Source organism: Falco punctatus (assembly GCF_963210335.1).
Source record: "Falco punctatus genome assembly, chromosome: 16".
In the NCBI taxonomy this organism is placed as follows: Eukaryota; Metazoa; Chordata; class Aves; order Falconiformes; family Falconidae; genus Falco; species Falco punctatus.
In genome coordinates this window covers 6,217,135-6,245,043 of record NC_137596.1, presented here as the reverse complement: position 1 = coordinate 6,245,043, position 27,909 = coordinate 6,217,135, and the positions used below count along the sequence as shown (strand labels likewise).

General features: G+C 48.2%; 4 protein-coding genes across 4 annotated transcripts; 3 read left to right on the top strand and 1 right to left on the bottom strand.

Annotated features, from left to right (window-relative positions):
• Positions 1-38: 38 nt before the first annotated feature.
• Positions 39-9,939, top strand: DLAT (dihydrolipoamide S-acetyltransferase). The gene is made up of 14 exons (XM_080366545.1): positions 39-875; positions 1,428-1,529; positions 1,835-1,959; positions 2,074-2,230; positions 3,361-3,487; positions 3,861-4,048; positions 4,565-4,727; positions 4,955-5,022; positions 5,786-5,878; positions 5,973-6,080; positions 6,641-6,756; positions 7,032-7,194; positions 7,356-7,492; positions 8,303-9,939. Exons 1-14 carry the CDS (start codon positions 630-632, stop codon positions 8,430-8,432), a joined length of 1,923 nt encoding a protein of 640 aa, XP_080222671.1. The 5' UTR covers positions 39-629; the 3' UTR covers positions 8,433-9,939.
• A 1,046-nt stretch (positions 9,940-10,985) lies between these two features.
• On the bottom strand, positions 10,986-13,429 carry PIH1D2 (PIH1 domain containing 2). The gene is made up of 4 exons (XM_080366547.1): positions 13,093-13,429; positions 12,450-12,695; positions 11,624-11,889; positions 10,986-11,507 (listed from the first exon to the last, which is right to left on the bottom strand). The coding sequence occupies exons 1-4, from the start codon at positions 13,415-13,417 to the stop codon at positions 11,361-11,363; spliced, it is 984 nt and encodes a 327-aa protein (XP_080222673.1). The 5' UTR covers positions 13,418-13,429; the 3' UTR covers positions 10,986-11,360.
• A 194-nt stretch (positions 13,430-13,623) lies between these two features.
• Positions 13,624-18,980, top strand: NKAPD1 (NKAP domain containing 1). The gene is made up of 5 exons (XM_080366549.1): positions 13,624-13,758; positions 14,807-14,907; positions 16,026-16,181; positions 16,750-16,803; positions 17,588-18,980. The coding sequence occupies exons 1-5, from the start codon at positions 13,690-13,692 to the stop codon at positions 18,108-18,110; spliced, it is 903 nt and encodes a 300-aa protein (XP_080222675.1). The 5' UTR covers positions 13,624-13,689; the 3' UTR covers positions 18,111-18,980.
• A 709-nt stretch (positions 18,981-19,689) lies between these two features.
• Positions 19,690-25,802, top strand: SDHD (succinate dehydrogenase complex subunit D). The gene is made up of 4 exons (XM_080366558.1): positions 19,690-19,849; positions 19,936-20,040; positions 22,063-22,207; positions 25,120-25,802. Exons 1-4 carry the CDS (start codon positions 19,792-19,794, stop codon positions 25,283-25,285), a joined length of 474 nt encoding a protein of 157 aa, XP_080222684.1. The 5' UTR covers positions 19,690-19,791; the 3' UTR covers positions 25,286-25,802.
• The last annotated feature ends 2,107 nt before the right edge of the window (positions 25,803-27,909 follow it).

Genomic DNA, 27,909 nt, shown 5'->3' with positions numbered 1-27,909 from the left:
CAAGCCAAGCGGTTCTCAATAAAAGGGGGTTTGCAAAGCGAGGAGGCGCAGACAGGGACGTGGCACATCAATCACTCAAGTGCTTACGGTTGGCCTGGCACTGGGCTTGGAGAAGGTTTTCTCCATCGCTTTTTCGTAACGTTTCAGGAAAGCGTGTGTTTCCTGAGCCTCCAGCGGGCTGGCCCACGCGCCCTGAAGGGCCGGCTACGGGAATGAGCAACACTTACGGTTAAAATTGGCCCGAATGACACAAAACCGACCCACCGGCTGCTCCAGCTGCGGGTCCGGCAGGGCCCCGCCATAGCTCGGCGCTAAACCCGCAGCGGGAGCCGAGGGCCGGTGGGGGCGGCCCACCCCCCGGTACCGCGGGGTGCGGCCTGCGCGGGCAGCGACACGCGTGTGCCCTCCCCGGGGCCGGGCCGCCAGCGGCAGCCCCTGCGGAACCTCCCGGGCCCGGCCGCCACCCCCATCCTACCGCCCCCGCCAGGCCGCCCCGCCGGCAGCGCGCTTTACGGCAGCGCGGCGCGCTTTGCGGCAGCGTCGTGCGGGCGGTGCGGCGCCGTGCCCGGACGGAGGAGGTCACCGAGCGGCGGCGGCGGCGGGGCCGCGGCTCCGGCTCCAGCTCCAGCATGTGGCGGGTGTTGGCGCGACGCGTGGCCCGGGGCGCGGTGGGAGCGCCCGGCCTGGCGCGGGGCTGCCGAGCGCTCGGGACCGCCGGGGCCGGGCGCGGCGCGGCGGGGGGGCCCGGGGCCCTGCCGCTGGGCCGCGGCCCGGCGTGGGGCGGCCCCGCGCACCGGCCCGGCGGGGTCCTGCAGCCTCCGGCCTGGCCCCGCCTCGTCCACTGCCGCCGCTGCAGCCTCCCGGCGCACCAGAAGGTGAGAGCCCCCCACCCGCGCCCCGTGCGAGGCGGCCGGGCTGTCCCTGGTACCGCGGTGCCCCCCGTCTCCCGGGTCCCTGCGCCCCCAGTGCTCCCTGACCCCCCCTTCTCCCGGGTCCCCGCGCCCCTGGTGCCCCCCGTACCTCTGGTGCTCCCGGTGCCCCCTACTCCCGGTGCTCCCGGTGCCCCTGCCCCCTCCCTCCCGCTTTCTCCCTTCGGGCCTTGCCCTCCCCCCCCGCCGGCAGCTCAGCTCCCCGCTCCGGGAACCACAGTTCTTCACCCCCCCACCCCCGCCCGGCTCTCCCTGTCCTCAGGCTCCTGCCACCCCCCTGCGCCAGGCCCCTGTGCCACCCCCTCCATCTCAGCCTTGTCCCCTGCCCCCCCGCCCCCCACCCCCGCAGTTCCTCCCGTCCCCGGGCAGCTCCCGGTTTCCCTTGGGAGCAGCCCTGCCCTGCGGCGGGGCCACAGCCAGGCTCTCCTTCGTGCCCCCCGTCCCTCTGCCCCGCGGTCGGGGCGCTCCGGTCTGTACCACCGCTGTCCCTCCTGGCAGGTGGCCTTGCCCGCCCTGTCCCCCACGATGCAGATGGGCACCATCGCGCGCTGGGAGAAGAAGGAAGGTGACAAGATCGGCGAAGGGGAGCTCATCGCAGAGGTACCCCGGGGCGCGCTGCGCTTCTGCTGAGCCGCGTGTGTGTCCCAGGCTCCGTCCCTGGTGCCCTCACTTGAACGTGGATCTTGGCTTCGGGATAACAGATCCCACCAGTCGGTGCTGGGAACGGGTGGCTACAGTCACAGCCTCAAATCTGGCTGCTGCCTTCCCTCCTCCTGGGCAGGAGCTGTGCTTGGCCTGTCCGAGCGTGCTTTCCTGGAGCTGGTGCCACGGGGTGTTCTTTTGGGAAGGCTCCGAGCTAACTCTTCTTTGCTGTTGCCATAACCGTGCCCCGTTCTCCCTCAAAGGTGGAGACAGACAAAGCAACAGTCGGCTTTGAGAGCGTGGAGGAATGCTACTTGGCCAAGATCCTGGTGCCAGAAGGAACAAGAGATGTTCCTATTGGGGCCATAATATGTATCACAGTCGAAAAGTATGTATATTGCTAACCCTTGTGTTGAATCATCTCTCTTGAGGCCCCTTGGGTGCCTCGTGTGACAAGCGTAGAGACAAACGTCTGGTTTTGCGGTTCTCTGTTTTCTTCTAGGCCTGAACATGTCGATGCCTTTAAAAATTATACTCTGGATTCTGCAGCACCTGCCCCCCATGCAGCCTCAGTGCCTCCCCCTCAAGCTGCAGCTCCCTCGCCACCAGCTCAGCCTTCTCCTCAGGCTCCGGGCAGCTCTTACCCTCCCCATATGCAGGTAGGGGAGCACTGCTGATGATCTGAGGCTTCTTGCGCTCTTTTTCTGTCTCTGGCCTTGCTGGCTCCGGTGTGTTTTGTCACAGGTGCTGTCTGGAGCAGGAAGTTGTTAGCCATAATTGCAGGAGCGTGTGCCACTTGAACTGTTGCATGCTTAAAGCAGGTCTTTGGGGAGCTCCCAGAATGTTTTTTTGCAAAATACTGTTTTAGTATTCCAGCTGCTAGCAGAGGAGAGGCTTGTCTCTCCAGGATTGTTATGTAGTCTAGAAAAACGCCCTACACTTGCATTATTTGGACAGTTCTGGTGTAAAAAGACCTTGCGCTAAGTGTGAATAAGCTCTGATGGCCCTGCGCACATCTCGGAGCAGAATTCGAGTCCGTGATACCCTAATGAATACACCGGGTGTGGTTGTGGGTGACTTGATTTGTCTTTGTGAATGATCTTTATCTTGCTTAAATACTGAAGTGTACGTCCACTGTTGTATTTGAGCACTTTGTAGCAGGGTATTTGTGTGACATTCCTTTGAAAAAGGAAATTTGAAGTACTAAACCTCATTCCACAGACAATGCATGTGGGAACCGATTTGTCTGAGATGTTATGCAAAATCTGTAATTGAACAAAGAATTAACTAAATGCTTCTTAATCAGGCTTGTGATTTAGATACTAAACTTGTTTATTCCTACCGCTTGCCTTCCCTGTCCAGTTGTGCTCTGAAGCTCAGATGTGCTGTACCTGTTGCAGGGCTATATGCACGTGAAACCTACAGCATCTTTGCTTGTCGGGAGACGAGTGCGTATAGCTTTTAAAGGGGTCAGACCTGTTTGTCACAAAGTGACTCGCTTCAGTCTTCCTTTTAGCCTTCCAGAGAGCAGCTGCAAGAATCTCCCAATGTGATAATTATTTTGATACATAGATTTCTTGCTCTTTGCTTTTGCTTGCTTTCTTGCTTAGGCCTTGATAAAAGCATCCAAACTAGCAATACGGGGCAGCACTGTGCTTTGCTGTAACAGAGCCGGATCTAGGGGTGCACTAAAGGCTGGCTACTCCTTTAGGTTGGCATCATTTAGTCAGGAGTTAAAATACTTTTGGATTACCAGAATCTGATTCTCTTGTATCCTCTGGCTCCACAGGTCACTCTCCCTGCCCTGTCACCTACCATGACAATGGGCACAGTGCAGAGATGGGAGAAGAAGGTTGGGGAGAAACTGAACGAGGGAGACTTACTGGCAGAAATTGAGACAGATAAAGCTACAATAGGTGAGTCAGCTCCAAAGGCAAGAAGTGATGATGTGCCCTTAAAAGGGGGGAATCCAGAGTAGCCCCTGTGCCAGCTGTTCTAGCTGCTGAGGACACGAAGCTGCAGGGCTTTTGTTTTGACTTGTTTTGTTAACTTCTCATTCCACTGGAGGGCTAAACATTGGAGCTCCTAAAACGTTCTTATTTCATCATCAGTTCTTCTTAGTGATGTACAGTGCATGGAGATGCTTCCCTACTAGTTCCACCGAAGAGGATTCTCTTGTCTCCTAAATACAGGACAGGGCTTTAGCTACCAAAGTCTTTAGGAGCAGCATGTAGAGCAACTCTTTGGCTGCATCAGGCACCAAACCAGTTTTGTTCCTTTTCCTTACAGGCTTTGAAGTGCAGGAGGAAGGCTACTTGGCAAAAATTTTGGTGCCTGAAGGAACAAGAGACGTGCCATTAGGAACAGCTCTCTGCATCATTGTGGAGAAAGAGTCCGATATTCCAGCCTTTGCTGACTACCAAGCCACTGCAGTAACTGACATGAAGGCACCGGCTGCTCCTCCTCCTCCTCCACTAGTAAGGGCTGTTCTTAGAGTGGGAGAGGAGTTTTGGGGACCGTTAAGAGGTCTGATCTGAACTGCTCTGCTGGTTTGACAGTGTGCAGCTCTGGCTCCAGCAGTAACGTTGGTGATTCTGTGAGTGCGAGGCTAACGCGTGTTGGCGATAGGGCACGTAAGAAGTGATCGCTAGTTTGCCCTCCAAAAACTGGAGCAGGTAGTCATTCATTGCGATCTCTTCTCCAGCCCGTTGCTTGTGCCAGTTCTAATGACTCATCCTCGAAAATTGGGAGCAAAAGTTACTTGTTTCACCTTTTTTGGTGTATAGTTCAGCAGTTTAGTTGGCCTTCTTCCCGGCAAGTTTCTGATTTAATTTCTGGCACTGGGAAACCTCTCTAAATCTGAAAATTCTTTCAGATTAGTGACTATTTTTGCTATTGTCTCGACTGGTGATTAGATGACCTGTTCTCTTATTACACCTTCAAAGCTTTTGCTGAATTATCCTGAAGCTAATGGCTGTGATTGTTCTGTTAAGGTGGTGGCAACTCCTGCTGCTGCTCCTCCTCCCCAGCCTGCCGTTCCTTCCCCTCCAGCAGCCCCCACAGCTGGGCCACCTCCCCGGAAAGGAAGGATCCTGGTTAGTCCCCTGGCAAAGAAAATGGCAGCAGAAAAAGGAATCGACCTTGCCCAAGTGAAAGGTAGGCTGCCCATCCGCTTCCTTGCTCTCGCTATCACGTGTCTGTCCCTCCGGGTACATACGTGCCTCTTCTTCCCTTCCCTCCCTGTCAGGAACATTCTGACTGCGCAGCTGTCCTCACCAGAGGCTGCGTTCGGTGACATCTCTGCGTTGAATAAAACCGGTAGCTTTAGAAGCAACACCCTGTTGCAAATAATTGAAATCCTCTTGCGTTTTTGACCTTTTCAGGTACTGGACCAGATGGCAGAATCACAAAGAAAGACGTGGAGTCATTTGTGCCACCAAAGGTTGCTCCAGTGAGTAGGGTTGAGATCTGTAAGAATGGATATTTTACAATAGCGGTGGAAATGCTCTGTAGAAGCGCAGTTACCGTGTGGAACTGTTACTGCTGGACTGGAAGGGTCATGATGCCGTGTGGGCTGTGATGACTGTTAAGTTGTAAAGCTTAACCTGTCACAGACACTGATGAAGTTTCCTTTCTTTTTCCTTTGGTGTGTCACCAAGGAAAAAAAAAATTACGCACTCCCAACCCTTCATTTGGTTGTTATGGACGGAGGTAAGGCCAGTCCCAGCTGATGTAACGGGGCTGGAAAGAGGCGATTAGAGCCAAAGGCAGAGGTACCAACCAGCAGCCTGTGTCATTGTTGCCACAAATCTGTTCATGTACCATTGCTTGCCTGTTACCTGAGGCGGTGGAAGTGTTGCTTTGTGTACTGCCGGAAGGAACGCGGCTGAGTTCGGCTGGGGAGCGCCCTGCTGCATACATACCTCTCTGCTGTACAGAAACCAGCCACCCGGCAGGGTTTACTGTGCTGGGAGCTTCACAGCAACGTGTATCAGTGTTGCATTTCCAAGCCACCCAAGTACTACGTTGAATAATCAAATATAGGACTTACAAAGAACCCAGTGGGTGCTGGAGAGGTGAGGCTAGAGAGCAGAAATATCTGCTGCTCTTAAGCCAGAGGCCATGTAGCCTCAGGGCTTTGCCCCACGTACTGATTTACTCTGTACAGTTGATATTTGGGTAGTGCTGTGAGTTTTGTCCTTCTCTGATTGCAGGCTCCACCCCTAGAGGCAGTTCCTGCAGCTGCTGCAGTTGCAGCAGCGCCAGTGGGGACCTTCACAGATATCCCCATCAGCAACATTCGGAGGGTAAGAAGATTTTTATTCCTTGCCAAGGTCACTATTGGCAGTCACAGATTTTCCAGACGGATTTCTTTTCATCGCTTCTGTTGTATACCCGCAGGTCATTGCTCAGCGGTTGATGCAGTCTAAACAAACGATACCTCACTACTACCTTTCTGTCGATATAAACATGGGAGAAGTACTGGTGCTAAGGAAAGAACTCAATCAGGTGAAGCATCTAGGCATGGTGAGAGTGTAGCGGGGGGGGAAAGCCACAGCCTCTCGCAGGTTTGCCCACCCTGCTTTTGGCAATATGGCATTTTGGCTTGGGGGGTAAGATAAAAAAAAAAAAAAGTCTTTTCAGTGCCTTTTCCACCTGCGTGGGTCGGCTCTGGACTGCCTGTGACAGAATGAGACCTTTTACCCAGGTGCTGTGCAGGGGTTTCGGACTTCCCTAAGGGGGCCGCTTTGTGCTCTGCTTGGTGGTGTTCAGTTCTTCCAGTTGGAATATAAGGCAAAAGGGTAAAAGGGGTAGAAAATTTAAGCAAAATAATAATTCTAAGTCAAGTTTGGGGAAAACCAGACATTAAAAACCATTGTATCTTCTCTAAATTATGAAGATGTCTTCACCTCCTAAATTATCTTGGCGCTTCAAATGCTAACGCTTACAAGTAGTGTGATTGCTTTCTAACATTTTCTCTAAACCAGGCTGCGTGGCGGTGACTAACCGAGTTAATTGAGGTGATTTATAACAGAGAAACTGATGTCTCTAAATCTCGTTCTCTGCAGGAGGTCTCAGAGAACATCAAGCTTTCTGTCAATGACTTCATAATTAAAGCTGCTGCTCTGGCATGCTTGAAGGTGCCTGAGGCAAATTCTTCATGGATGGACACAGTTATTAGGCAGTAAGTTTATGGTACGGTCGAAGCCAGAAACTTTCTTTGTTCACTAGAGAGTTTATGACAAAATAGCAGACCTTCTGCTGAGATTTTGAGGGAGGGGAACAGGTATAACGCAAAGGTTGAGGGGCTTCAGTGAAAGTGAAAGAACTTTGAGTCTGAGTCTAGCTTGCAAGGTGAAATAACTTGCAAAATTGATTTAGAGTTGTCTGAACAGTTCTGAATTTTTTTTATCTGTGTTATCTTGCTAGAGCGACTGGCATTTCCTTTGTGTCTTGCAGAAATCACGTAGTGGACGTTAGCGTCGCAGTTAGTACTCCTGCGGGGCTCATAACCCCTATTGTGTTTAACGCACACATAAAGGGCCTGGCCTCCATTAGTAAGGATGTGGTTTCTCTGGCAACTAAAGCCCGAGAAGGTAAACTTCAGCCTCACGAATTCCAGGTGAGCATCTGGGATTGCTGTAAACATCGCAGCCGTGAGTTCTGTTCAGAAGCCCTGTTCAGAACGAGCAGAGCCTGTTTTGTGATGGTTTAGTCACGTTCCTTAATATTCCACACAAACCAGCTTTTGTGAACTTGACTGTGAATGTGTTTTTCTCGTAGGGCGGCACTTTCACAATTTCCAATTTAGGAATGTATGGGATTAAGAATTTCTCTGCCATCATCAATCCACCTCAAGCCTGCATCCTTGCAGTTGGTTCTTCAGAGAAAAGGCTAGTGCCAGCTGATAACGAGAAAGGGTAAGTATTCAGCTGATTCTGCGTATTCTAAGCTTCTGAAATCAAACTTTGAAATAATGGCTGGTTTTCTAACACTTCCATTAGATTATCCTTAAAAAAAAATATTAATATTGTCAATATACTGCTTCCAGTACCTTCGGAAGAAGTACAGTGAGATCTCATGTAAAAAAGTCACACAGGCGTTAAAGAGAAACGCGGTGACTGGTGAATGATCTGCCATACGTTTATTCTTGCAATTTCTTTGCAAGTTAAGGAAAGGCCGTTTCTTTCTTTGAGGGGTAGAGTTAAGCTGTGGGAAAGAGTCCGGGATCCAGAGAGTTTGGGCACCATGTTCCTCTTTAACAGCTTGCTTAAATTTGCATTTAAGGAAAACGTAAGGGATGGATTATAATTCACCTGTCCTGTGTGTAATTATCACCTTGCTTGGAGTGCAGTAGACCCAGGAGAACATTTAGGATTATTGAAACTCGTTAACAGTCCTTGGTATCAGTCACTGACGCGTGGGAGACGTGGTTACTGGGTAAAGGGTCTCTTTTTCTTTGATCATGTGGAGCTGTTCGTGACACAAAGAAAGATGAGCTTCCTGGCATAAAGGGAACATGCAAATGTGTTTCTTAATTTTAGAAAAGGAATGAATTACGATCTGCTCTCCACTGTAATCTTTTTTAGAAGTCCACAGGGAGAAACATCTGTTCCCAGGCACCAACTGCTGTTGCTGGTTCGCTGACAAAAGCTTTTTTGCTTTGTTAGTGGCGCTGACTTGCAGAGGATTGTGTTAACCTCCAATTTATTTATTTTTCTTTCTTTCAGCTTTGATGTGGCCAGCGTGATGTCCGTTACACTCAGCTGTGACCATCGTGTTGTAGATGGAGCAGTTGGAGCACAGTGGCTTGCTGAATTCAAGAGTTTCCTTGAAAAGCCAGTAACCATGCTGCTATAATTTAACTGTGCAAGCAAAATTTTCCTGGGTCACACTGTTTCATTTTAAACAAGCTATTTAGACTTTAGTGTTCAGACTTATTAAAAGAGTTCCTTTTTTATTTTAAATATGTATTATATTATCTGGTAATGTTATTACCAGTCTGTACAGAAAAAGTTTGCAAAAGTGCTTTTCAGAGCAATATTCTAGCTACACTGTATTTTTATACAGTTAGTTAACTTGCAAACTCTTCTAAAACAGAGTTAAGGATCCTGGATTTAAAAATGATCCAGGCAAGTATGCACACAGCCATCTGCTTCTGAACTAGGGTGAGCAGGGGCGTGCATACCATGCCATTGCACGACCTCAGTGTTCTCAGAAATTGGAATTACAAACATCTCTTCACAGGAATTCAGATGAGATGGTAACTGAAATGTACAAGTTAGTCGGTGGGGAATTCCCTGATCCTTTTCTCCTGCTGGGGTGGGCGAGTGTGACACATGCACTAAGGGACTGAAGCGCCTGGGAATAGTTCCTCAAAGGCCAATGCTAGCATTCCAAATCTCTCGTGGAATTTGGCACCGGTCTGGACCTTCTCAGCTATGTGATCCTTTTTGTGCACTTTAAAGTAAGGTGAAAGCGCACTGATATCTGTGGGGTCATGGCTCTCAGATGCCACAGGGAACGTGCCGTCTTCTCACGGACTTTCACTTACGTGTGCTTTTTGTATGGAAACTCCTTAATTGCTATGCCTCTTGCTAAGTTAATATCAGACTATGACGCCATGGAAGTAACTGTTTTGCAGACTGTCCAGGAAAACCTGTATGTTGGAACCCACTATAGGCAAATCAGACACACTACTAATCCCATCAGTGGGCATCATGTGATGACTCGAATGTTTGGAGGTTTTTTTTTTTTTTCAGGCATTCTAACATTGGAAGCTCTGAGTTAGTCATGGGTACTGTGGTTCTCCCCTAAATTGTCTATGTTGTCCCAGCCTCAGTAAGCTGCAGAATGTGCTACCCATGTATATATTGTATGTAAAATGCTTCAATAGTTTGTTGGACTTGTGTCCAGTTAACCCCAGTCATTGTATCCTGAAAGGGGTGCAGTGCTCAATGTTCTGAAATTCCACTTTCCACATGGAAATGTTAATGTAAAAAGGACGACTGTGTAGTCATTACAAAGTGACCAGGAGAATTAAATAGGGGGGGGAGAAAGTTTTAAAAAGGAAAGAAAAAGTTAAAGCTGATCTGTTATTCTGTACATTGCATTAAGTACTGTCTCCTGTAAAGTTCTACAAAGTTCACTAAAGATAGTGAAAGAAAATACTGTGGAAATTAAATATTTTTGTGGGAACTATTTAATGTCTGGTTGCTGTGATACCTGGTTTTCATGCGTGGCTTAAGCAAAAAAAAGTGCGTTAAGGTTTTGGTTTTTCTTTAATGATCTAAAATACCTGGGTTCCAGACTTGCTCTGGTGAACCTACGTTCTATTAAATGTTTGGAATTGACAACTACTAAACCACGTTCCAGTGCTTTTCTGTTCAGTTGTGTGGCTTATTGTACTGCTGTAGCAGTAATCGGAGCTCTCCAGCCTTTCAGTCTAATAGTGGAACTCACCTTATTAACCTTAAAGTGTCATCTCAAATGTTCCAAAATAATACATGCTTTATTTATGTCATGCAGCAGTGAACTTCAGTCTTCCTGCCTTCCTTGCTACAGTGTTCACCAGAACCTCAAATTCTGGCTACAGAGACCTTTCACTTTCTTCCTGCAGTAAGACCACTCGCTCGTTTATCCTATGGAAACACTCTCAGAATGACCGTTAGATTCCAGAAGACTTGCAGCTCAAAAAATGTGCGTGTGCTTGGAGCGCTGGTGGTGACTTTGGTACTGCTTTTGAACTTGCAACTGCTGCCACTGAACAGGATTTCAGTGCAGCCTTCTAAGTTTCTTAGAAACAAAGAAGGGGGGAACTAGCAGTTCCTGTTCTTTCCTAAGCCTGTATTTTAAAGCAGCAGCTCAAACCCAATTTGTTCATTTCCATTTCCGAGCCAATGAGTATCGGTAGAGAAACACTGTTGTAGTGCAAATGTGTCACAGAAGCTGACAATAACGTACTACCAAATCAATCATAAACTTAAGAGCACTTAAACTTTTATTTGTCCCTTTCCCAGTTAATTCTAGTAATGGTTAGTAATTCCTTGAAGCTGTTTTGTGCTGCACTGTATTACTTTGTATGTTATTAGTAAGCTAATGGAGGCACGGGCTCCTAGTTAAGTGCTCCAGGACTGGGTTTGGTCGCTAGTTTCACACTAAGCATTCCCGAGCTTTGTTTCGAGCAGTGCAGAATAGGTCTGTTGTTTTATGGTCTCGTTCAGCGATTACTAAACCGGTAAGAAGTGAGGACAAGCATACTCAGTGACTAAAAAGACTACAGAGCCTGTTCCAATGAAGATCAGCAAAGATTGTCCTAAAGAGAAGAGTGACAGCTTGCACAGCAACTTGCAGAACTGGGTGTGACACACCTCTACTAGTTGTTCCAGCATTAAATACATGCGAGAGCTGCCCTAACCACTGAATCCAACAATCAGTTTATTTAGCAGAAAGACTTTACAGCTGTTATTGCTGCACCTTAAGGCAAAATGAATGACATAGTAAAGCATGTATGCACTTATGGTTCTTTACTACAGCTGTTAACATATTCAAGTACTCCTTCAATGTTTACAACCTTTACTTATTCTTTTCCCCCAAGGTCGGTGGTGCTACTATTCCTACAGGCTTATTTTTCTACATGCATCTTTCTAAAGGCATGCGAGGTATTCACCCCTGAAGATCAGAAGGTAATTGGGAAAAAACAGCCTCATCACCCCACTAAAAATTAGGATTTTTGTTCTGGGGTTTTGTTTTGTCACTTGTGAACATGAAGGGGACAGGATGCAGTGTTTACAGATCTGGCTTGGCAACTGGCATGGTGATAAACAATACCCGTTTTCCTTTGTTAAAGACTGCTGTTGCTGTTTCTTCATCCACCAGTTCTGGCAGGTCTAGTTGTAATTTGTATTTTTCGGGGACTCCAATGATTATGTCATCCTAAACCAAGAAAATTAAAATACTTTGTTAACTATCTGAGAGCGAATTAGCAGTGAGCATTTCTAGGAAGTCGATACTAAACGGAAAATACAAGGTTATTCTTTCTGCTGTCTTACCTTCGAAATTCTCAGGTCACACTCGGAAACAGAGCTAACCTTAGGCAATTCAATTTTGAGTTCAATTTTGAGTGGTTTCTTGTTTGCATCCTTCACTGTGATCATTTCATAGACAGGGGCACTTAGCTTCTCTGGCGTGTCACTACTGGCAATTTCCTCAATCAGGCGAGTTTTAGGCTGCGTCTCACTTCCCTCCGCCAGCAGCACGGGAACATTGCTGCAGTCCTCAGCTTTCGTAGCTTGTAGCAGCTGATCAAGCGTCAGTTCTTTCAAGAAAAATAAGTTTTTCACACATATCACTTAAGTTACTAAGATCGGCCGTGTTACGCCACTTAACAAATACATCATGAAAATTGTAACCGTGATTAATTGTAATCAGCAATTTTGTCAGCTGAAGACTGTTACTGGCAGTTTCTCTTTCACTCGTGATTTGGGTTTATTGCCAGCAGGTTGAAAGTTGCCGTTCTCAGACTAATAGTTACAGCAGCAACCTCTTTTACTCAGGTTAGGGCAAAAAAAACTTAGCAATCAGAGGATCAAACCCCAGCAGAGTTCCCGTGTCTAGTGGATATAGGAAAAAAGGGAATTTGCTGTTCCAGTGTCAGTGCAGTTCTGCATTTGTAAAACAAAAAGATGAATGCAGATAGGCCAGCAGGGTGAAATTAATGTATGGTATCGATGCTGCTGCCTTATTCTGGGCTCTAAAGAGAGAAATGTTTGGTTTATGCTTATGGCAAGAACTGGGGTTAGAGAGACAAGGCTTGAGTAAGTTTGTTGGAGAATCTACCTGGTCCTCAGAGAAAAGCGGCAGCAGGTCTCTACGTACCCTTCTGTGTGTTCTGACTGGGATGCAGAGCTGGCACCTGCCTGCCTTTCAGACGCTGCTGCATCGCTTCCAGGCTTCCTTTCAGTTTGAATGGCTCAACGGTGTACAAATGGGAAAGAACCAGCTCGCATTGTTCCTCAACAAATTTAAGTGTCAAACGGATCAAGTGCTCCATTTTTTCTGGGTTTTCTTCTGCCCTCTGAAGAACGTCTGGGTTATAGGCGACATCTATAACGCTGTAGGGGTCTATAAAAGCAAGCGACGTGTCAGAATAACAGTGGCACCACGCGCTGGTGCTCTATATAACCACTTGATTTAAAAGCAAAGATGTCTGTGTGGCTTTGGGCAGAGAGCTAATCGTGCCAAGGAAATGTCTGTGCGGCTCTGGGCAGAGAGCTAACCCTGCCTGCCCGTCTAGGGGTGACGGCTCCCCCGGTGCCGGTTCTGCAGCTGGGGGGCACACGGTTGCGGTCAGCCCGAGCGGCTGGGGAGGCTCCCGGTGCGCGGGGGCTTCTCAGGGCCCGGTGTTTGCGTTTCCTCGGAGCGGGAGGGCTCCCGGTCCCCGCTGAGCGGCCGGTGGCAGCCCTGCCCCGCCGCCCCTCCCCCCAGGCCAGGCCTCCCCCTGCGCGGGGCCGCCACGCACCCCCGCCGGCCGCCCCCTCCGCCGGCCGCCCCGCGCTGACAGGCGTGGGGGCGCCGGGACCCCGCGGCGCCGGGACCCTCTGCCAGGCGCAGACGTTGATGAACAGCGGCCTCCGGCCGGCGCCAGGCAGCTGGGTCCCCCGGCCCCGCGCCCCCCGCTCCGGGCGGGCCCGCAGGCACAGGCGGGGCTCTGCCGGGGCGCCCAGCCGCTCGGCCTCGGCGCGCTGCTGCCGCAGGAGCCGCCGGTAGCCCCGGGGGTCGTTCTCTGCCAGTTCATCCAGCAGCGCCCAGAGCTGCGCGGCCTGGCCCAGCGCCGCGCCCGCCATGGCCGCCGCGGTCGCCTAGCGACGGCCCCCGGAAGCGCCGCGCGCCCCGGTCCGCCCGCCTTCCCCGTCCCCCCGCCCGCGTTCCGGCCCCGCCGCGCGTTCCGGCCTGGCCGAGCCGCCCGCCGGGCCCGTGGCGCCGCGGGGGGGGGCCCGTCCGCCGGCGGCAGCAGCAGGCGCCCCGCGGGGGGGCGGGGGAGGCCGGGGGCCCGGAGCGGGCCCGGCCGCCGCGGCCTTTCCTGGGGCAGCCCGGTGGCGGCGCGGCGGGCGGGAGGATGTCCCGGGTGCCGGTGGGGAAGGTGCTGCTGCGGAACGTCATCCGGCACACGGGCGCGCACAACAAGGTACGGCCGCGGCCCGGGGGGGTTCGGCTCGGCCCCCCCGGCGCGGCCCCCCCCCCGGCGCTGCCCCCCCGGCGCTGCCCCGCCGCCCTGCCCGCCGCGGGGCCGGGAGGGGCCGGCACGGCTGTGCGGGGCCTGGGGCCGCTGTGCTGCAGGGAGCGGGGCCTGCTCAGGCCCGGGGTGGGGGGAGGGGGGCGTTTTCCTGAGGGAGGGACCCCGCTGGGAGCAGCCCGTGGCCGCCGCTGGAGCAGTTTTCCAGCTCGCCCCGGCCTTCCCCAGCCCCGCTCCCCAGGGGGGACGGTGCCGGTGGATTTATCTGTGAAATGTGTCCTGTGAGAAACACCCTCCCACGGGACTGCCACCAAAATGACACTTTTTAAAAGTAGCAAACCTTCTGGTGTAGGGTTGGGGGCTTTTTTCTCCTTCCTGGGCTGCGTACGTACTCCTAATGCCATCAGAGAGCTTGAACTTTGTGTTAATGCACACAGGCAGTACGTTGGTGCAAGATTGTTACACACCGTTCACTTTAGCAACTATTTACCCGATTCCTGACATCATTCAGCAGCTCCAGCTCATTTATTTCATATGTTTATAAAATCATTCCTTTACAGTCAGCGTCCATGACCGTAAATCTGTGCTAAGCCACTTGGCACTTGCAGGCGGTATTTTTCCAGCCTGTAGCTTAACTCCTTGTTTTGGCTCGGTCCTTCCAGGTGGTATTTATGCCCTGAATTCTCCGACAGTACACGTTTGCGATGGTGGTGAGTTACAAGGCAGGGCAGCCAGAACAGCTGAGATCACAAAACCAGGCAAACCCACCATCTCCGATGCCGTTATCCTTACGCCATTATCCTTATGTGCTTTGTTAGGGTTTGACCACCCAGAGGTTCTCCTTTGGGTTACGGCTAGAAATAAGGACGTGTTTCAGTGCGGTAAGAAAGCTGGTTGTGGATTTTGTTAGCAGGAGTGTTGAGCTGGGAGCTGATGTTACATGCTACGTGTCTGTAAAGTTTCCCTCACGTGACATTTGTTTCCCTTTTGTGACTTTCAGATTCAGGAAGAGACCGAAATGTGGAAAATAAGGGAGTGGGAGAAGCAGACAGAAGAGACTTACTGGAAAAGGCAAAGCAGAATGCTGTCAGACACATCCAGGTGGGTTTTAGTGCTGTGGAGGAGATAATTATTGTCTCACCTTAGTTGCTGAACCCTTTTGTGTTTATAATACTTCCAGAGCATTCTGCGATGATGATGTGTTTACCATACATGAAGACTACACAGGCTGCAGACAGATTTATTTTCTCCTTAATGAGTCTCTGGAAAGAGATCAGACCTGTGCTTAAGTCTGACCTTTTATCTCTTCGTCCAGATGTATAGTCTTCAAAACACAACGTTAGGTAGGCCAGGCTCCCTGAAGCAGTGGGGGTAGGAAGCGCGTCAGTAACATGTCAGAATGTTGTGAGAAAAGTCTAATGTATCCCTGTTTTTGTTAGTGGTAAACAAAGCTGTTAGGATGTGGGGTCCTGCGCTGTCACAACACCCCAGCACTGCCCACCACTTGTGTGGTACCTCTTAAATCATTCTGAGGATCTCACAAGCTACGTGAAAACAAGCTGGGTTTGAGGGGAGGGTTGGGGTTTGGCGTGGGAGTGGAGCTTACTACCGTGAAGACTTTTCAGAAGTGTGAATATTGCAGGAAGTGGGTTTAGTATCTCAGGGGAGAACACCTTTCTTCTGAGTCCATGGCTGCTGCTTGGCTCAGGACGTGCGGCATTTCAAGTGAGAAACAAAACTAGATCCACAGGCATGTGAGATCGCTCAGAATTGTCGATGCTTTCTGTGGATTTGGGGTCTTAGTTGTGGTACCTGTGATTCTAGTCAGTTCTGCTTCCTCAGTTTCCCCTTTGCTGCCTTCACTAGCCTATGTCTCGCTGCCTATTGTGAGTCTGCTCCTGCAGAGTGTTCTAGAGGAGAACTGCATTTGCTGTGATAGGCAAGGTGACCTCTTCCCCTCATTCTGCACTGTGAGCATCTCTGTCAAGGAGTCTGCTGTGTGCTGAGGGCCGTAGAAAGTTTTGAAAACCAGTGTGTTAGCTACTGAGCTGGTTTTGTGAGAGCTGTTACTGGTGACTGTTGAAATGATAGCTGGTCTTCTTGCATAGATGGACACCCAAGGCTTGCTGGATTTTTGCTCTCTCACTGGACTAAACCCTTGCTCAGAAAGTTTCTCCATCAGAGCTGACAGCTGAAGGACAACTGTTCTCTTTCTGCAGCAGTCGGATGCGCAGCGATGGCTTTGATGAGGAGGGCCACAGGGCTGACTGGAAAACAAGGAACTCGCAATTTCTTGACCTAGTCGAAGATGATCTCCTTAGGGCCCGATCCTGGAATAAAAAGCTGTATGAATGTGAAGCCAACATGCCAGACAGGTCTGTGGGGGAATTCGTTCTGTCATTATAACAGTAATTGAAACACCTTTTTGGAGTCCTGTACCAAAAAGTTAGTGCACTTCTCTTTTTGGTGCGTACTCCTGTAAAATAATGCTTGATCCCATTTTAAGAATGAATTCGTAACATGCACAATCTTTTGCAGTGTCATAGAGCACCTAACTTGAGTTCATCTGTAGAGTTGCTAAGTCACAGCAAGCAGCAAAAGCTCAGCCCTAAGCTTAGCAACTAAGTTTAGTGTTTACTACTTTGCCCAAGGAACTTGAAAAAAAATCTGAAGAAATTCAAGTTATTGCTCTGCAGGGTTACTTTAAAGAAATCTGAGTTGTAGTTTTCCCTAATTAGAAATGGAAGAGGCTGAGAACGTAAGGTGTATTTAGATAGTACCAACTGAATCAGTCATATTTGCTTCCTCCTTTGTTGGGAAGGTTCTGATAGCCCTTCCTTGCTGTCTAAGCCCATGTTCACTCTGTGGTTCTGTCTTTCCAGAATTTATTTTTTCCCTTAAACACCTTGTCTGTCTCTAATAGGTGGTTCCGCTTTCTTACAGATGGGGTCACAGTGGCTACAAAGAGTTGTACCCTGAAGAATTTGATACAGATAGGTAAGGGGAGCAGGCTTACTCATGTATCTAGAATCTCTGTATGACAGAAATTTGTCAGGTTGTGCAAGGAATTTTACAAACTGAGTTTTAAGTTTTGAATGTACATCAGTCTTGAGCGTAAAGCACCATACCCACTGAAAAAAAGCTAGTCCATTCACGTAGTTTCCCATTTTCTGAGTCGTAGGAGGGGATTGCATCTTTTTTAGCTTTAGCTCGAGTTACTAAAATGCTATGGATCTGGAAGGTCTGGGTCAACATAGAGCCGGAGCAGCAGGCTGAATCCACATCAGCTCAGTAGGCACCCTCCCAGATACCAGCTCCAGGTTCTTCTTTCCATGACAGTGTACCTCTATTTTCTGTCTTTCTCCATATTTGGAGAATATAAATTCTTGCAGTATCCTGGAGAGTGGACACTTAACTGTAAAATAACATCTTGGACAGAATTAATTCTTTTTAAGCAGCACCTGACAGAATCATCAAGGACAGTATTTGTCAGGCTTACAGGTTTGAAATAACCTGTTATAAGTGAGTTTTCATCACTCATTGGCTTTCAATACACATTGTCCTTGGTTCTGGCTCAAATAAAAAATTAGCAAGGTCTGGACCCAAGCTGTTAATAAGTACTTGAAACAAAAATGCAGCCACCACGTCTGCCAAAGCATTCGCTTCCCTGCTCTAGCCAGATGAATTGGTGGGCTTGCTTAAAACTTTGAGACAGAAAAGGCACAACTGCTGTGTGGCTGCCTGTCTGCTTCCTTTTGGTCACGGTGTGTTCTTTTTACAGTGACCAGCCAGAAGGAGATGAACAAAAGGCCATCAATGGGAAGAAGAAATCTCATCTGGGAAAGGAAACTGCCCGTGAGTCACACAAACGGAAAAAAACGAAGAAATCGCACAAGAAGAAGCAGAAAAAACGATCTCACAAAAAGCGAAAGAAAAAGAAAAAGGAGCAGGGGAGAACGTCATCCGATTCTTCCCGAGAGAGTGAGTGCTCAGAAGAGGAGGCTTCAAGCACCCGGAAAGGGAAACACAAGCGCAAGAAAAAGACCAGGAAAGTGCCTGCCAGGGAACCTACCTCTTCTTCTGGACAGGAGAGTGACTTTTCTCATGCAAGCAGCTCAACCACCAGCAGCTCTGAGGACAGTGAATCTGAGGAGAAAAAAGAGAAACGGCCTCCAAAAAAGAGAAAGAAACATCATGATTCTGTGTCAGAGAGGCACAGTGAAGTACCGGAGAAGAGGAACAAGAGGAAGAACTGGAAAGTGGCCGCTGATGAAAAATCAGAGGATAGCTCAGATGAGGACTGATGGGTGGGTCAAGGCTGCAGCTCAAACAGTAAGGTAGAGGACAGAGGCAGGTATTTATATCTTTCAACACTGCCCCATGGTACAACTTGTTCCAGCACTGTGGTTTATATACATCCCGCCGGCCCACAGCGGGGAAACTGAGCCTTGGCAGCCTGCAGTAGGTGCCCCCTTGCTTTTCATTGACTTGGCATTCAGAAAACCAGGGGAGCAGTTGCCCATTTCACAGGTCAGCTAGTCCTGCCACCTTCGGATTCTTTTTCTGTGACCAGGTTGACCTCTGATACACAAAAATGTTATAGGCTGTCTGCAGGGGGAAAACAGACATGGTTGCACCATTTTTTTTTAATTATTTTTTTTTTAATTAAGTTTTAACAGATTGCTTTTCTGGGTTACTAAATCAATGACCAAGACTTGCAATAGGAGAGGGAGACACAAAAAGTCTGATAACAGAGGAAATGTCACTGGATTTAACCCTACAGTAGCACTCTCTTCCCATCGTCCAACAAAAGCAGGCCTGTGTGGCGGCATGCATGCAGTCAGCTGGACACAGAGGGGAGCACGAGGGAATACCCTTATTCTGGCTGAAGGTGCAGTGGCTCCTTCCGTATGGATGAAGACAAGACACCAGTGCATTTGCTTGTTTTAGACTTCCGTCCAAATCCTGGCACGGGCTGGCCATCACGTCTGCCTTTTCCTTCATTCTCTGTAGGGGGATGCGGGAACCCTTTGTGCTGACAGAAAAGCCTTGGTGGGTGTTGTGTTCTGTCTCTGGTCTGCCCAGTGTATTACTGGAGAAATTGGTCCTGGGCCATTCTCCCTGCAGTTGAACAGCCAAGACTTTTAATAAAATAAACGAATCCAGAAACATTCTATGCTTTTGTCACTGTTTGTTGGACTTAAGCCTGGGGACAGAGCACAGCCCTGAGGAGTCTGGGTGGTCCTTGCGTTCTCCCTGCGCCGAGTGTTTCTGCCTGGTCAGAGCAGGTGACTGTGGAGGGCGTAGAAGAGATGAACGAAGGGAGGCTGGATTGGAAAGTAGACATCAGGGAAGCATACAGTGCTGTGTGACTGCGCTGTGTCCGTGACCGAGTACAGCTCTGGCTGTAGTCTACACCAGAACAGAGCCAGTGACCCTAGGGCCTCATCCCAGGTCCAGCTTGCTGTCCCTCTTTTCACTTTTACGTGAAAAGCCGCTTGTTGCCTGATTGCTCTGTGCGTGCCCTCATCTGCTGCCTGATGCCCAAGCCTGGGCGCAAGCAGCCCTGCAGGCTCAGCCGGCTTTCAGCGGCTTGCCCTTGCCGCAGCCACTTCTCAGCTGGTCAGGCACGCGGTAACGACGCGCCGCTTTACGTGTATCACGGGAAATGCTCAAGCAGGGGGTTACTTTGTGCAGCTGCCTCGCACGGTGATGCTGCGTTAGCGAAGGCACAGGCGAGGCGCCCAGGTACGACCGAGCGCTCCCGCTGTCCTGAGCTGCTTTTGCGCGGCCACTGCTGGGTCGGGGGTGGCCCGGAGGTCGCAGGCGCGACTCGACCCGGCCTAAGGGCCACGGTTCCCCGCCAGCCCCTGCAGCGGGGCCGGACAGACCTGGCCGCCGCCGCTCCCACGCCCGGAAGCGGAAGAGCTTCGGCGACAGCGACTTCCGGTTCCGGTGCGCGGTGCCCTTGGGCTGTCTGGGGACATGGCGGCGCCGGTGCTGCTGCGGGCGGGGCTGGCAGGGCCCCGCGGCGCCCGGATGGGTGAGTGCCCGCCGGCCCCGCGCCCTGCCGCCCGGCCCGGCCCGGCCCGGCCCGGCCCTGACGCCTCGCCCCCGTTCTCTCCGCAGCTTTCCTCGGGAGGACGCTCCTCTGCCGCCCCGCCGTGCTGGCGGCCGCCGCCGCCCGGACCGCCCCGGCCCGGCACAGCCACAGCCCCCCGCAGCCGGGCCACGGTACGTCCCGCGCCCCGGGCCAACGTCCGCACGGCGGGGGGGGTGGGTGATTAGCGGGGGCGGGGGCGCGACCCGCCCCGGGGCCGGCCCCACGTTCAGCGGCCGGCGCTGAGCCGTTGTGGCCCCGTCCTCGAACCCGTTTGCTCCGGCGTGTTCTTCGTGGGCCGCGGCCCCCCGTCCGGTGGGGGCGCCGCTCCTTGCAGCCGGGGCGGGGGGGTTTGAAGTGGCAGCTGCGAGTAACCGAGGGCAGGAAAAATTGACGCGTGGCAATTCTGGGGCTCTTCTGGTGCGGTGGGGTTACTGGTACTGTCAGGAGGGGTTGCCGCCGCCTCCCGCAGCGCTGCTGGCCGCTCACGGCAAGCTGTTTTACACCAAGATGTTGAGCTGTTTTACACCAAGATATATGTCACTTTACACTACTTGAATTTGAAATTTGTGATGTCAGTATCAAGCGTGTGAATGCTGGATGTCGTTAAATAGATGGTCTTAACTTACGTTGAAAACATAAATCTCTTGTTTCTGAACAAAGGAGGCAGGGTTTTTTTTGAGTGTGGGAGAAAAGGTTGAAAGATTTTTAAAAGAAGATTTTAATGTTTCTTATGGTTCAGTAGCAGTGACAATATGAAGACGCTGCAGTTGCACCTTCTTTCTTGAATAGCAGAGCTTCTGATTTACTGCGGTTAATCTGAGCAGTCTGATCCGCAGGCAGAGAGTATTTCTTTAATTGTCTTTCCTCTCTCTGTGTGGTAAGACGACACAGAGGTGATGAAAGAGAACTGTGCCAAGACCAAATTCTGGTCTGTCATTTGCACAATTAGATATAACAAATGTGACCAGAGGTTAAGGATGTTCTGTAGCCATTACAATGCAACTTAGAACTGGAAGGGATGAAGGGAAGCTTGTAAAAGAAATTGGCTTAGACACAGCTAAGCTATTTCCTTCCTTTCTATTCTGGATTTCTTATTAACAACAGACTTTGTGCATGTGCTGTGAAGCGTTCTTGGCCCTGGAGTTCTACAGGGACAGCTTAGTAGTGCACAGCCTAGGTCCCGTCCATATTTTACTTCAGATTCTTTGCTTTCCTTATCTCGGCACTTTTCTAAATTTTATTTGCATTTTGGTTTAGGTGGATGGATAGTATTTGTGTGTTAGGTCAGCCCTTTGGTGGTATTGTGTTATAAAGGTAATTTCATAGAGTCAATTCCTGATGTTTTTAGCCTGGTTCTGGTTCAAAGTATTGCTTATGATGTTAAGGGTTTGGTTTGCTTGGTTTTTTGTGTTTTCCCCCTCCCTAGTAGTATTTGCATGCGTTGATTACAGAGCTCTCTAACTGGTACACCTATTTCTAAAGTTATCTGTTACATGGTTCAGATTGTACCCAGCTGAGTTATCAATGGAGGACTGAAATCCTTTGGCCTTCAGGCTACTTCTAGGCCGTTTATCACTGTGATGGTCCCAGAAGTTTAATCTGCTATTTACAGTTAAAAATAGCAATATTGGGTCCTGGGCAGAACTGTGCACATAGTTGTCGTGATGTGCCATTCACTGGAACTTGTAGTGGTGTCCATCTGGATCTCAAAATCATTTCTCAAAAGGTGGGAGTAGTAGATAGTATGTAACAGTCAGGAAATTCCCTAGACAAAAAGGCTTTGCCTTCAGAGACACTGCTTCCGTGCGATGGCTGACTTGGACCTTAGTCCTGAACCGTGGGTTGTGAAAGTAGGACGGCGTTTGTTTTGACCTTACCTGTTGAACTTTTTATTCTTTTGTAGTACAGGCAAGTTCTCTTTCTCAGCAGCAGCAAAGAGAGGAGTATTTAAAATTAACCCTTCAGGCATTGTAAAATAGATTGGATTCTACAGCAGTAATTCAAAGACATCTAGGTTTCACATGGATGAAAGCTTAGTAACCAGGTTGGAGGAAACACACAATTGTGTGGTGCTGAGCAGGATGAGGTATCTGCTTTTAAGGTTACTGCGCTTCAAACAGGAACTTTGCACTGAAAAATACTTCTCCTTGCAGGCAGTTCCAAGGCTGCGTCTTTGCACTGGACAGGTGAGCGAGCTGTCAGTGTCCTTTTGCTGGGTCTCCTTCCTGCAGCCTACCTGTATCCTGGACCAGCCGTGGACTATTCACTGGCTGCAGCCCTCACACTCCATGGCCACTGGTAAGCACAATAGGTCCCTCAGAATTAAGAGGAAAGTCTGATAATCAGGATGGCTCCGAGCTTTAGGTCTTGAGTCTGTGTATGGCAGTAAGTCTGCCGGCGTATTTCCTCATCTAGTCACACAGTTCTCTCAGTCAGAAGGCAGGAGACGTATTACTGTTGAGAAATCCATAAATACTCTCTAGTGTTCTTCTACACAGTTTCTTACTTTAGGAGGGCTTCCTTGCCACTGGCTATGTAGAATCGTGGCCATTTTTATCTTGTAGGAGAACCAATGTTGTATGAATGAACAGAGGGAAGAGAAACAGGACAGATCTGTATAAAACCAGTTGTTCTTCTAAGGTGCTGTGCCATGGGCTGGCTTTGTACATCCCAATGGTGATGAGATTCTGCGTAATAAAGAGTTCATAGCAAATATTCTGCTAAAGAAGCTGAGACCTAGATCATTATTTTCTTGATTCCTTGGAAATGGATGCTTGCTCATGTTCTTCTCTGTAAGTGTAGTTCTGCTGTGACATATTTGATGTGAGTAGGCTAGACGAGTCTGATTAGGAGTAGATCCGGCTGCACGGTTGGCCTAACCGGCAGCGTTTACATTTTTGAGGTGATACTGGCCTGTAGTTCCCTGTCACAGGGATAAAGCAGATAAGCAACTTTATGGTACTTTGGGACGCTGGATTTTCTTACATCTCATAGTTGTACCAGGGCTTCTTGCACTTTCCTCACTGTGGCTGGGACCTTCTTCCCAAAGTCCTCAAAGCTAGTACAGAATTAATCTGAAATATGGCTATCCTTGAACATATTTGGCAGAGCTCTTTTAAATATAAACTACATAAAGCTAAGCTTGCCTGCCTTTGGAGCATTTCTTCACCTGGTTGCTGTGTGCATCTTAGTGCCATGCTGGATGTGACCGTGTGAGGGAATTCCAGGCAACGGAACAGGTTGTTGCAGGTCGATGTGTTGTCATGGGTTCTCTGGATGACATTTGGTGTCAATGCACGCACATTTGATTCTTCAGTGAATGTCTCTTGCTGATAAAAGAGCTGGGATTGTTCATACTAGAAATCCCTTCTCTGTAAACAGTGCGGGGACTTCCCCTGTAAGAAACATGTCTTGCTCCTTGTGTGCAGCTCTGCTGGTACCTTTCATCAGAGTGAATTCCTCCCCTACTTGTGTGGGGGTTTTGTTCTCTTTATAAGCTGGAAAGTTTCTCCAGTATTAAACTCACCTTGCAAAACATTGCCTTCAAAACCTAAAGGTGTTCCAAGGAAGGAAAATTCTCCTCTTGTACTTTGATAGGTATTTAGTGCTAGAATATCTTTGAAAGAAAAACGTTAATTTTCTTGCCATAAATGTTGATTTGATTGCCACAGAGGATCAGATAATGCCTCTAGCAGCTGATCAGAAACAGCACGGGAGTATTGTGTGTATTTTTGAGGGGTTTTCTTTCACATTTTGCTGTGTTTTTCCTTAGGAGATCTTGTCCTCAAGTATGTTGGAAATTAGTGCTTCAGGTATCAGTCCAAACACTAACCTATCAGTAGACTTAAGATACTTGAAGCCATGTTTATCTTGCACTGGTTTTGCTGGCATTTAATAAAGATTTCCCTGCCCAGTGAAGCTGCTGTGTTCTGAGCTAGGTTGTGTCTCCACTACACATCAGCTTTCTCATCAATTCCCTTCCTTGTTCTCAGGGCCACTGGTCTTCTCCCTTGAGGGTTTTTTGTGAATTAATTAGTGTGCTGAGAAGTCACATACCAGTTTTTCTGAGAAGTCTTAGCGTGGCTCAGTCTTACTGTGCCATGCAAAGAAAAAAACTTAGGAAAATTCCTTATTGACACTACAGTTGAAGGGCAGCCTGTGAATCCCACGCTGAACACGCTGTATTTTCTGCACTTTGGAAGGCCTGAAGTGTGGGTAAGTGCTGCTTGTACTTCTGACCTTATTCCGCTGTCCAGTTGGAAAAAATAGCTGTAATAGCATAAAAGTAGTTGCCTTTCAGACTTCTTCCACTTTATGCTTCTCTTCTGAGTATCCAGGAGTTCCTTGCATTCCCTTTTCTTGCTTTTGACGTCTTTATGGTATTAGAATCCCATCTAAGTGAAACAGCTCAGTTTTCACTTGCATCTGCTGCAGGACTTTGAACCTTGCTGGGTTACTGGTGTGTCTTAATTTGTGGAACATGGGTCTTCAGCTTCAGGCTAAACCAAGGCAAAATCCTAGGAAGAAAATTGTGGCATTAAATATAAATTCTTTTATACCACATCAACATCTGTCACTGCAGAAAGGAAATACAATTGTACTTTTGGGAAGAGAACTACCACATCAGTTTAATAGCATCCTCTGTCTTCATGTTGCTGGATAGTTTAAACCTGGATGAGAGTTCACTTCCAGTCTGACAGATGTAGAAAAAAAAAACCCAGAGTTTGCAAATATTTTGGTTGCCACTGTTTTCTAATCTAAATACACATCCTGGAGCCTTCTATGTGTTTGTGACAGTGGCTGGTCCCAGAGCCACACCTTGCTGTCCAGGCAGGAAGGATATTTCCTTTGGCTTCTTTTCTTCAGTCCTTGGAAGCCATGGAAGTTGCCTGTTGTTTCTTGGAGGCAGATTCTACAGGGCGTATTGTCTGAAAGAGCTGTGCTCAACACCTTGTTTCCTCAGTACCATGAAGAAAACTCTGATCCCACGTGTGTGTGTTTTTAATAGAATATGTGGAATGTTGGTTTGGTTTGGTTTGAAATAGATGTATCTTCTTTTTGAGTGGGAACTGGGCATTCTTTAGGAGAAGCTGATGATGGGTGAAAAAAATAATGTTTGAGCCATCTTAGAATGCTTAACTGAACTGGGTGGATTTCAGCAAGGAATATTTTTTCCTGATTTCAGCTTTTTTTTCTCCATTATTCTGTAGGGGTCTTGGACAGGTTATAACTGACTACGTCCATGGAGATACACCGATTAAACTAGCCAATACAGGTCTGTACGCACTGTCAGCTGTTACCTTCGCTGGCCTCTGCTACTTTAACTATTATGATGTTGGTATCTGCAAGGCTGTTGCCATGCTGTGGAGCCTCTGAGATGCGACCGAGTCCCTGACAGATACGATTGTTCACCGCTGCCTCTGTCTGCTTCATCATATTTTTACCAACATGTTTAATGCAAAAAAAATGAATAACCAAGAGTCCACAGTGTGTACATACTAGCGAGTTCAGAGCTAGTCTTTTAGAAGTAAATATCCTACAGCAGTAAAAATGTTAGAAAAGGGAAAGTAGATTTGAAGTGGATAATGTCCAGGTGAGAGTGAGTTGATTTAAGCTGCACTGTAAATTGGGAGGAATTAATTACATCAATGACAGACATATAGCTGAAGGTAACTTGCCTTGTAATGGCATCTTTAATGAGTGTTTCTCTAAAACAACTGTTTCGTTTCCTATGTCATAAAAAAAACTTGACTTGTGGAAAATGGGAATGTTATTTCTGACATTACAAAACTGAACTGTATGTAAGGCACACCTGTAACTCTTTGGACCCTGAGAGGTGATGTAGAAAAGGGAATACTTTTTTCTTAATCCATACAATAAAGAATTTACAGAAGTTCTGTGCTTCTGAGTGATTTTTAACTACTTTTGGATTATAAATATTTTCCCTGCAGCTAGCTTTGGGTTTTTTCTAAAATCAAGTTCAGATACTAATTCATAGTATGTGTTACTGTTCCTGCTGTTACTCTGCATTACTTCATTTAGATGTTATAAAGCAAAAAATATTTTTATGAATATGTATTGTCCTTAGCACTTTAAAGAGGTGGCTTAGACCTGACTTACTAAAAGTAACATCCATTAGAAAATACAGCAACAATTGACTTAGAAGAAAAAGACTTTTGCAGCTTGATTTTCAGAGCCATAAATAGCATACGGCTTACACATTCCAGGGAACTATGAATGTTCATCTGCAACATTTTGGGGGGTTTGTTTTCCAAATAAATATTGGTACACATTTTCCTGTGTGACTGAAAAGACGACAACTCTACCCTTTCTGTTACAGCGTGACATGAGACTGAAGCAGCATTCTTTTCTGTGTCTTTAGGTTTTACAGCATTCTGGGAAAATGATGTTCTGGTTTTTAACTTTCTTCTCTTATCTTTTCAAACTTCTGTAGTGGTAAGGAGTGGTTAACTTTTTCCACATTCTAATGGTACTTCTGTGGTACTATTAATATTAAGAGGAAGAGTGTTGCGTGTTACCATCAGTCTGATTATGCAATAAACAGAATGAGTAAGTTGCTGTTTGAATTCTGGGAGACTTTCTGATTTAATTTTTGTAGAAGTTTGGGTTGGAATTTTTTGTTTATTTACTTATTCATGGAACCATGGGAATACCATGTACCTGGCCACTTTTGTTTTGCTAATCTTGTGGTCAGAATTGAGATAGTTGCTGCTGTATGATGTGGTTTGCTATAGATACCAAGGTAACATGCGTTATTTTGTCACAGTGAGGAGGATACATATGTATGAGTCATTGGTAAGTACCTCTGTACAATCTGAGCATGCATTATAGAAAGTGTCTGACACTTCCTCTTCTGAGACCAAATACGAGATGCATCTGTATGTGGTATTTGTTTGAGATACCTCATGTGAAAAATGAGTTCTAGAAGAACTCTGGGAATGTGGTATAGTGTAGTCCAGACCTATGCTGTTAGGGGCTAGCAACCCTGAGACCAGTTTGTTCTGTTGAGGCAGGAATTACAAAGTAATGACCACAGCCTTTTCTAAGAATGTGTTCCTTAGTTCCACTGAAAATGAATCAGTTCGCTGTAATTACCATCAACTTTTGTCCTTAACTGTCATGCTGGGTGTAACCATTTGGTCTAATCCCATTTTTGAACATTCATCAGGCATATAAAACTGGGTCTCAGTCCGGCTGGGTATCCAGATGTCTTAAATACATTCTTGCATTTAAGTCCCTCCAGTGAATTCTTCCTAAGTGATAGTGCACTCAGTGGTGGCTCTACTGATCCTAAATAACTGGTTTCCTACTGCCCCTAGGTGCCCCTGTAGCAGCTGCAGAGGTGAAATGGCAGGGGCAGCATAACATGAAAAGCTGAGAGAGTCGGGTTATCCCAGCAGCTTCGTGTCTCTTTACTTTTTTTAAGCCCCTGAAATGATAGTTTTGGTTTGGTTTTGACCAAAACAAGTCTTCAGACTTACCATCTTTTCTGCAAGTTTGAGGATTTTCTTCCATTTCATGACAGATAGAGGCCTTCCCGTTTTCTCTGGTTACTTCTGCCTGTATGGCAATTGTACCAGCTCTTCTGCACAGCAGGTTGAAGGCCCAGGACCCCAGCTGTAACCAGGGCATCCTTGGGCCCTCTGAGGACAAATAGCTTATTGGAACTTTAATTGTTCAGGTAAGTCAGCAGTTTTCTAAGCAAAGATATCCAGTAAGTTAAAATCACCTGTTGTTTCTATTTCAGATGAAGGCGAGAATGTCACTTTCTAACTGAGATGCTCAGGAAATAATCTGGATGCAAAAAAGTAATCTCAAAGTCTTTACTGGCCAGGTGTGTGGCCTGCTTATGAAATCTGTTAATTTTAAGTGGTTTTCTCTCCCTCCTCAAAATAGGTCTACTTCATCTACGAGACACCTAATTGAAAAGCTGTTTGATCAACAGGCAGTAAAGATTTTAGGGGTCAGACTATACAGGA

What these genes read in the sequence shown, in the direction of transcription:
- SDHD (XM_080366558.1), top strand. Translation starts at nt 19,792, where the DNA reads ATGGCGGCGCCGGTGCTGCTGCGGGCGGGGCTGGCAGGGCCCCGCGGC. An exon ending in GCCCCGCGGCGCCCGGATGG is followed by an intron (nt 19,850 to 19,935) that starts GTGAGTGCCCGC and finishes TTCTCTCCGCAG; the next exon opens with CTTTCCTCGGGAGGACGCTC. An exon ending in CTCACACTCCATGGCCACTG is followed by an intron (nt 22,208 to 25,119) that starts GTAAGCACAATA and finishes ATTATTCTGTAG; the next exon opens with GGGTCTTGGACAGGTTATAA.
- NKAPD1 (XM_080366549.1), top strand. Translation starts at nt 13,690, where the DNA reads ATGTCCCGGGTGCCGGTGGGGAAGGTGCTGCTGCGGAACGTCATCCGG. An exon ending in ACACGGGCGCGCACAACAAG is followed by an intron (nt 13,759 to 14,806) that starts GTACGGCCGCGG and finishes TGTGACTTTCAG; the next exon opens with ATTCAGGAAGAGACCGAAAT. An exon ending in ATGCTGTCAGACACATCCAG is followed by an intron (nt 14,908 to 16,025) that starts GTGGGTTTTAGT and finishes CTCTTTCTGCAG; the next exon opens with CAGTCGGATGCGCAGCGATG.
- PIH1D2 (XM_080366547.1), bottom strand. Translation starts at nt 13,417, where the DNA reads ATGGCGGGCGCGGCGCTGGGCCAGGCCGCGCAGCTCTGGGCGCTGCTG. An exon ending in GGAGGGGGCGGCCGGCGGGG is followed by an intron (nt 12,696 to 13,092) that starts GTGCGTGGCGGC and finishes TTGCTTTTATAG; the next exon opens with ACCCCTACAGCGTTATAGAT. An exon ending in CAGTCAGAACACACAGAAGG is followed by an intron (nt 11,890 to 12,449) that starts GTACGTAGAGAC and finishes TTTTCTTGAAAG; the next exon opens with AACTGACGCTTGATCAGCTG.
- DLAT (XM_080366545.1), top strand. Translation starts at nt 630, where the DNA reads ATGTGGCGGGTGTTGGCGCGACGCGTGGCCCGGGGCGCGGTGGGAGCG. An exon ending in ATATGTATCACAGTCGAAAA is followed by an intron (nt 1,960 to 2,073) that starts GTATGTATATTG and finishes GTTTTCTTCTAG; the next exon opens with GCCTGAACATGTCGATGCCT. An exon ending in CCAGCTGATAACGAGAAAGG is followed by an intron (nt 7,493 to 8,302) that starts GTAAGTATTCAG and finishes TCTTTCTTTCAG; the next exon opens with CTTTGATGTGGCCAGCGTGA.